General features: G+C 36.0%; 1 protein-coding gene across 1 annotated transcript; it reads right to left on the minus strand.

Moving 5' to 3' along the window:
- On the minus strand, positions 1-2,635 carry LOC112281956 (aldehyde oxidase GLOX). The gene is made up of 2 exons (XM_024519031.3): positions 1,097-2,635; positions 1-935 (listed from the first exon to the last, which is right to left on the minus strand). Exons 1-2 carry the CDS (start codon positions 2,386-2,388, stop codon positions 572-574), a joined length of 1,656 nt encoding a protein of 551 aa, XP_024374799.1. The 5' UTR covers positions 2,389-2,635; the 3' UTR covers positions 1-571.
- Between the last annotated feature and the right edge of the window lie 6,617 nt (positions 2,636-9,252).

Consider the following 9,252-nt stretch of genomic DNA (forward strand, 5'->3'; position numbering starts at 1 on the left):
TTCAGCAGACAGGAGTCAACAGTAATACTCTCCAATCCTACAGTATTGAAAACACACTTCCAAATGTGTACGTCTCAAGTACAAACTTATTCTTCTGTCACACTGTGCTCTAAAATTGTCCATCAGTAGGCTCAAGCCAAAAAATACGCAGTGGAGAAGACGAACAAGAAAAGAATCGGTTGTCAGTTGCTAGTTCGGCGGAACAAGAAGCAAAAACAACGACAATGAATGGTGAGGTGTGTTTATCCTCGAGGCAATGTTTGGAGAAGAAATGTGTGGCAACCTTGAAACATAAAGCCAGCCTGGGCATGGTCAGGTGTCAGAATATCGACAGCACCACCGTCCTCGGCAATGTGCGGGGGGACCAGATACTAGTCTCATGAGCGATAGCGGTCGCCGATCAATCTAACTAACACCGCTAGCTAAACCCTGAACCCTAAGCATGCACAGGTTAACCGGTCGATATCGATGAATCAGCATCCTCTAGAGGAAGCGCGGATGGTATCAGTTACAACTATCAGATGTGGGTGAGGAATGCAATAATGCAAGCAGAGCATGGTGTGGGTCAGTATCATGTGCGGATTTGAACCCATCGGGCCTTGCCAGGAATGCCACCGTTTACAATGAAGAACATGTAGTACTGCGGAGGTGCGACGTTGCTGTTCGGAGGCGCTGTCACCGCAATATCCCGACTCGTCGACTTTTGGCGTTCTAGCGGGACAGTCTTCAGCTTCAGCTGCCGTTGTCCCATTGCGTATGAATGAGTGGCGAATGGGGCGCTGCTGAGCTTTGCCTCCACTAGGTCCTGCCACTGGTTTCTGCCAGATCTCTCCCTGGGCTGCTTGGTATAAGGGACGGTGAATGTGACGAGGTAATCGGATCCGTAGGTCATCACTTTCGGCCACCCAATGATCGTCGGTCTCTTGCTGTCAAAACTGCACCGGGAGCAGTCACAACGACCGGGTGCTTAGTATTCACAAGATAAAACTGTTCCTAATCATTTCGTGTTTGTCAACACCGACAATTCAGAAGGAGTTACGCATGAAATGCTAAGATGGGTGGTAGAGTGTAGGGATGAGACAATCGCATAGCTTACATGATATTCAGATAAGGAGGTGAAAAGGCCTCCAAGCTCAGCTCGGTGGGGAAGAGTGTATCATTGTAAGTGTAGAACTGGTGGGTGTTGCTGCCCGCAAGCAGAATTCGGCCATCGGATAACAAGTTCGCGGTGCTGTGGTACACTCTTGGAACAGTTGTCGGGGCGAGCAATTGGAATCTGTTGGCTGGGTCGTCCGCGGCGTATAGACACGGTTGGAACGCAGGGTCTCTAGCTATTCCCCATCCTTGAGCACCTGCCTTAGCTCCGTTGATGATCAAGACATCGCCGGTGGGCAGGAGGATCATGTCACCCATAGTACGCCCGACGGGCATGTCCTCCATCAACCACTGCGGTGTGGGGGAAGTGACTTCCATCCTTCCGCAGCTCTTCGAAGCTGGCGCTGTAGTACTCCACGTCATTGTAGCGCCTCCGCAGACAAGCACCTCAGCGATTTGAAACCCGTTTTCATGAGAGAGAGGCAGCAGCACTGCAGAACCCGCTGCTGGGTAGTTGCGACTGTTCCCGACAAGTGTGGGATACTTTCGCAGAACGGCACCAGTCGTGGGATTGAGAAGAATCGAGTCTTTCGTTGCAAATATGAACAAGTTGCCATCTGGAATGAGTTTGACGTATGGATACAAGTTGTCGTAGCCTGGGTTTCCAAGAAGATCCAAGGGAAACACACCCTCTCCTGGAGACCTCTTTGGAACGAATTCGTAGGTGGGAGCATTGCGACCACCAACAACAATCATGGTCTTTCCATCGGGTAGCAGTTGATTTGAGGAATACCAACGACCGACAGTCAGTTCCTCGGTTGTACTTTCTACCCAGTCGCACGTCCCGGTAGCTTGGCAAGGGACGAGCCGACGTATTTTTTTGGTTCCCTCGAAATCACCTCCTGTTTGGACCAGGGTTCCGTCCCAAATGAATTGCCCGGACGAACACCATGTGTCGGTGAAAATATACAGCGGACGCACGGTGTTCAAATTCGAATCGAACATCGCAGAGTGGGCATAGCAGTCGGTTTTAGAAATCCGCTCCAAAGGTTGAGTTCGACATCTCCCGTTCGGCAGAAGCAGTCGTGACGGTCCTATGTTTGTTCGGTCTAGCAGGACAACTGTGTCGTATCGGGTGATAGCAGTGTGCATTGACGAAATGCCTGCGTCTGGTACGAGAGTCTTCCACGAACCATCCTGTGCGATGACGAGATCAAACGAAAAAAACCATTCCAGTATCACTGCAACAGCCGCAACAAAGCGAAAAACAACGCGCCCGTAAGACCGAGTCATTGTTCCGCCGGACTCTCTTCACTCGCTGGATCAACAATGTGTGTAATCGTCTCTTTCTATGTTGCTACCAGTAAATCGGTTCTGAGGAACCACCGCAAATGCCAACTTCAGTTTCAGCTATCACTTGTCTAGTACAGAACAACAAGGTTGACTTTCAATCTACGAGTTGGAGAGCCTTTGGTTGTCATCAATTTATTAAACCTAAAATTGCGCTCACACAAATGAGCAGACCTGGAGGGACCTCCACTCCACTGGAAAATTACGTGGAGCAGGTACTTTTTATACCAGAGACATGATGCCCTCGCACAAGTTCCAAAATGAAATTGGTTCACATGGATTGCGTGAGTGGCGAAAACAGAAGAACCGACTCCGTTGGCGACGCACTGCATGCTTTCATACTGCTATGAATAAACATGAATCGACGTTGATACTGCTATAGCAGCAATTCTCTCGCGTACGTTCTTTGCGCAGGATCCCAGGAAGTGCTTTTATAAGATAACGGTAAATACATCATCTTATCATTGAAATACTGAATGCAACTTGTTGACGACGAACTTGGAACAAATCTGCAGCGTCAGGAAATGCTGATCCTTTATTGTGTCATCCACGGTTGCTTGTAAGGATTGAAGCTCTGCACGAATTTGCTTGTGGCATAGATCTTACAGCTTGGAAATAGAATAGTAAAGTTCCAGGTTAAATTCCTTGGGAGTAATGAATACCTAGTTAAATTTGTTTCATTGTGCGCATCAATTTAAGATCGAATAATCAGGAAAAAATAAATGCGTATCAGTTGAAGCTTGTTTAACTTCCTCTCTTCCGGAGACTCTCCCGAAAAGACCAGACAAACACCGTCATGTTCATGATCCTCCCGTGTTGGGAGTAGTTGTGAGTTATCATTCATAGTGCACTGTTTTTGTCACAGATAACTTCATCAACTTCAAATTAAAATAAATAAATTATTGATGTAGAACTTTCAAACCTCCCATAAAATGTCATTCAAGAAGAAAGAACAACGGGTACCCCCGTCGGATTGCTTACAACAACAAGCTCACTCTTACCCACCATTCGAACTGTAGTTCCTCCTTATTACAAAAAACATCCCTCTTTTTTTCTTATTCTTACATCACAAATCACCACGTTATGTCGTTTGCAGAGCCTCTATCCAGGAATTGCATCAAGATCTTTACGTGCCCCTCATAAAATTAAGTAACTTCATATCTACTTATGAGCAGGAAAATACACAAAAATAACAAGCTTGCAGAAGGAAGATATTAAACAATCTCCACCTTACTGTAATGACAATTTTAACCTTGTGAGTATATTAAATTTCATTACTAATGGTTCAATTGGACTGCAATCCAAATCAGATAGTGATTTGCCAAGATAATGCCCGAATAACAATAACTTTGATGCCGTTTCCTTACTACGGGTCTCTAGCCAATAATAATTAATTGAACAGCAGTAGGCTATGGAATGTAGATAGCAGAGTGCCATAGGTCGTGGATAGCAAAATTTTAGGAGTCAGAACCGCTCGGAAACTGATTCGTAATAAGGTGGCTTCTGTCTTGAGGACGTTCATTATTGGAACCGCTGTGACTCGTACTATATGACAAATTGCAACGTGGGGATCTGTAGAGTATACAGTTAAAAATTCACTCAAGCCCAGACATCTTTAACGGAACTGTACCCAATGCATTGATAGAGTTGATCATGGTACAAGAAACGACGGGTTTTCACGAACTGGGTCCTGTCTGAAATTGCGACCCCATCGTGTTTTCGTGGTCAACGGAAGGAAGGATGCCTCGACAAATTCTGCGGAGATAAGAACATTCGCAGTTTCCGCCCACCTCAAGAGATTTTCCTTTTCGTGTTTTTGCATGCAGAAAGACTTCTTTTCAGCATGCAAAAAAAAATATCGGTGTAAGCGGAACAGCCATTCCTACTCAGCCAATGTAGCCTCATCACTTTTATTGGGGGCAGTGGTACGTGTGCAAACCCTCACCGAGCAAAAGAGTGGACCATGCAGTTGCGAGGTAGCTGCTACGAGAATCAGTTTTTCTTTTCTTTTTTTTTTTCTTTTTTTTTGTTTTGTTTTGTTTTGTTTTTTTTTGTAACACTAATGAGAATAACTTTCATTGCAAGGGGTCAGTACACAGAGTTGGCCTAGACAGAATTAATAAATCACAGCCAGACACGACACAGACTGACGAAGAATATAATACAACCCAATTTTGCTGGGATCGGCTTTACCCTGGCCTGCGCTTGTGCGCATGCCATCTAATGGATCTACGATGACGGGTGCAGATCACCTGATTATTACCCCAATTAGAGTCGAAACCCTCGTATCTACTTCCGGGTGCGTCAACTGGTATTGTTGCAAGGGCCTTGGCCCACGCAATTCGAGAATCAATTTTTGAATCCTCAAGGGGTAGTTTGCATTCCCTCTCTAAATAAACCCAAGAATAACCAACATTCCTCATTACGTATAACAATAAACGATCAGCGATCGCAAAGTTCCCTAATCATACATCCAAAGATACGCGCACGAAATCAAAACACCTGCATCGAATATGCAAGATCGCATGAGAACTGTTCCCAGATGCACGAACCTGGAGACGTGATGACAGGTTGTGTGAATCGTCGCAGTTCAGTTGTAAAGAAGCTTCGTTCAAAACCTGCTGCGCTGCACCCACCGAGGAAAACTCCTGATATAGCTAGACCTTGAAAGCAAACTTTGAGGTACAGCCTCACAGCCTCAAAGGCTGTCGCCATGGTGAGAGGCTATTAATGTTCGTGTAGATGAGAGCAGCGAAGGGACATCATGAATTTCCCAACAACCCCACCTGGAACAACGCCATAGAAATAGGACACCAGAAGCACACCTGAAAAGCCTCGACGTCGACGAGGAGTTGAGGCCAAAGCCGACGAGGAGGGTGAGGGAGAGACAGCCAAGCCAAACCAAACCAATCCAAGCTTGGTTCCTGCGATACTGTGTGTGTGTGTTTATATATATATATATATATAGATATTTTGTTTGCTTGTTTGTGTTTTTTTCTTACACAAAAATGTACATCCGGTGCAATGGTAGATTGGAGCATGGCGATTCTGGATTAGCTTGTGAAGTGTCGTGAATGATTTGCATGCACTTCCCATTTTGTTCACTTGAATGGAAATTCTTGCCATCAGAAATTTACATGCCAACTTGGTGAAACTTTAATTCTTTTTTGAAATATATAAAAAATGAACAGTTCAATACACTCCTTGTCAGTTCGTAAAATGATGATTATGATGATGATCGTTATTATTTTTACTAAAAATTTGTCTTTTCTCCAAGATTTGATAAATTATTTGTTTTCGTTTGACATTGCAAAGATTTTTCAAAAAACTGCTTTTAACGAATGTTGAATTCCTGAATTTTTTTTTTTGAATATTTTCAAATCATACATGTGATTACAATATAAAACTACACCCTTTTGATACAATCCAAAAACTTAACAAATAATCCTTAAACATTGAAATTAATTTTTAACTATTTGCATTGAAAAGACAAATAATTCTAACTAATGAAGTTTTCATAAAGGAGTTTGAATGAGTTGCACTTTGAGTTCATTCTAATAATCTAAACCAAGTGTTGACACAAAATTGTGTTAAGTGTAGCAGCTCAGTTCCAAGTGTTTTTAATAATGAAGTGAAGGTTGCAAAGAAAACTAATACTATTTTTTTGTTGTACAAACTTGACTATTAAAATAGACTAACTATGAGATGCTAGTAGTTGTTGTAGAGACAACAAATGTTGGTATGCTATCAACATGGATTTATTTGTTTCTTGAGGACAAGTTCAATATTACACTCTATTAGACACCCACACATGGTGGCCTTATCATGAGCACACATACATTTACAACCAAGCTCATTATTAATACAGTCCAATCTATTGCATGAATGCAACTACATTGTACTTTGGATGTAACTTCACAACATTACCTAATGGTAGCTAAAGATACTAAGTTAGAGCTAATTAATTCTTAATTATAGTTAGTAATTAAAATTACCTCTAGATCTTTGATGGTGCCATTTGGTCACAACAATAACTAAACATTATTAAACTTCTAAGCAATCTTTTGACAATATTGTTACTACAAAAATTTGTACAATGTGAGTAGGGATAATGAGGTTAAATTCATATATAGTTTATAAAATTTTCTTCCAAATATATCTGATAATAAGATGATATCATGCTAAATATTTAAAATCTAAATAATTATAACAAATTACTTTAAAAATTATATCTTTAATATAAACACCTTATGTCTCAAAGAGCACCATGTAAGATTTTGTTTTTGGAGTAAGTTAGAACTAAAATTTGAAATGATGATTTTATTCTTTATAATTCTAAAACTATTAGTTTTAATAATAAAAAATAAAGTATAATACTATAGATTATACCAAATTTAGATTATTAGTATAAAAAATATAAGACCATCTTCTAAACAAATACAATTAAGCCATCTTGTTGGACTTCCAAAAAAAATTGTTATTATATTTTAATATATATATTACAAATATAATAAAAGAAAATATAAAAATTAGTGAGCATTATTAAAAATACTATTTAAAAAATAAAAGTACATCATTATTGAAGATAAAGTTCATAATTTTTAAAAAATAAAAATAAAAAATAAAAAAGAAAGTTATAATTATTTTTTAGATAAATTACAAACTTTTATAATCTCAAAACAATATATATATATATATATATATATTTTTTCTTTTATTTATTTTAATTAATTAAATATATATTTTTTCCAAAATATAATTCTTGTTGTAATATATAAGTGGCATCTCACAGATAAATTAGCAAATTAAACCATTAAAAAAATATGTGCTAAACATGCCAACTTGTTATGTTTTTTAAAATTATATTTATATACTAAATTTTATGTGGAATTTTGCTTCAAATAAATAAAAAATATTATTGGCAAGAATTAAAAAGGCCTAAGGTAGCTGAAATTTCCTACCATTAATATCTAAGCTAATCCAAAAAATCTTAAATTTTATGATCATGTTGCAATACACACCAATACATTGTAAAAAACTAATAAATTTCAAGTGGAAGAAAAAATGGTTTTAAATAAATTAAAATAAAAGAATGTTACTACTAAGTAATTAAAGAAATTCCTTAAAACTTATAAACTCAAGTTATTTGCATTAAACATAAGGACATTTTCCAACGTATACAATCAAATGGATTTCACTAAGTTATTTTGGAATCTATTTGTTTTAAAGACAACAAAGATTGAATAAAGAAGTAAACTTTTAATAAATGAGCTAAATAAAAATGAATGATATAAAGCTAAGTAATACACAAGACATAATACAAGTTATTTATGAATAAATAAATAAATGAGCTAAATAAAAATGAATGATATAAAGCTAAGTAATACACAAGAAATTATATTTATATAAATAAATATATAAATAAATAAGTGAAGAAATCTATTCTTTTTAAACATAATATTTGGATTTTATTCATGAAAGGCTTAATAAATATATTTTTAATATTTATACTTATAAATATAATTCATACTAGAATTTAAAATTTTGATTATAACAAACTTTATAGAATTGAGTGATCTAAACTATTTTACTTTTCTACCAATTTATTTTATTTTAATCAATTTCATGCTTACTTAAGAAAAAAATAAATTTATTAATCAATCCAAGTTATTTTTATATTATTTTATATTTTTATATTTTTATATTAATATATTTTTAAAATTTACATATTGATTTAGTTTTAAAATTTATGAAAATTTATTATACAAAATATATTTATATTTTTTTTGACCTCCTTATAAGTAATTGGATTTCTTCCTTATTTTGTACAAGTTATTTATGCTATATTTAAGGATGCAAGAACATGCATAAAAATTAAAAAAGTTCTTTTTAAATCATTTCTAATTAAATAAGATGTCTATTAGGATTGTTTACATGTCATCCTATTTCTTCTTTATTATTGCAAATATATAGAATGAAATTATTATCAAAGAAGTGGAACAAAAACTTGTTTAAAAAATAAATCTTTTAATGCAAGGAAAACAATAGATTACATTCCATTATGTCAATAACATACTGCTAATTCTATTAAAAGATGATATATTAGCATACAATACTATTTGTATATTTAACTCAAAATTTCAAAAGTATTACAAAAAAGGATTAAAATTTTATAAAAATGAAACAATGGTATATATATATATATATATATATATATATATATATTTATAAAGTTTCATAATAATATTAATGATATTGATCCAAAAGACTTAATAATCATACTCATAGCATCATAGATGTGAATAGTTTTTTCTTTTGGTAATAGTTGTTAGAAGGCAATAGATGTAATTATTTTCTTTTGGTATCAATTTAAGTATTGAAATATATACAACAACACAAAATAAAATCCCAACTTAACCTTCTTTTTGTTAATTAACTATCAATTAATTAAGACTCTCTTCTTTTTAATAACATCTTTGTTAGATGAAAAAAAAATATTACCCAAATTTTTACTAATCAATCCCATAGACATAGACAAAAACGAATAAGCAAAGAATATGTTTTTGTATTACCTAAAATTATTTATGATTAACTATTGCTTAAAGTTGCCAAATATATAACATAAAAATATTACATCTACGACTATACAATAGAATTAGTCAATTTCATTTTACCATATGCAACAAATCAAAATAGTTTTCTCCCTAGAAAAACTGAAGCAAAGAACATAATCACTGTCCAATTATTTTGGCACAATATCTTTCAATTCCATTAGTTAGAATAAAGGCAAGTGAAATACGCTACAAC

The sequence above is a fragment of the Physcomitrium patens genome, chromosome 4 (genome assembly GCF_059467195.1).
Source record: "Physcomitrium patens ecotype Gransden chromosome 4, ASM5946719v1, whole genome shotgun sequence".
Taxonomy (NCBI): Eukaryota; Viridiplantae; Streptophyta; class Bryopsida; order Funariales; family Funariaceae; genus Physcomitrium; species Physcomitrium patens.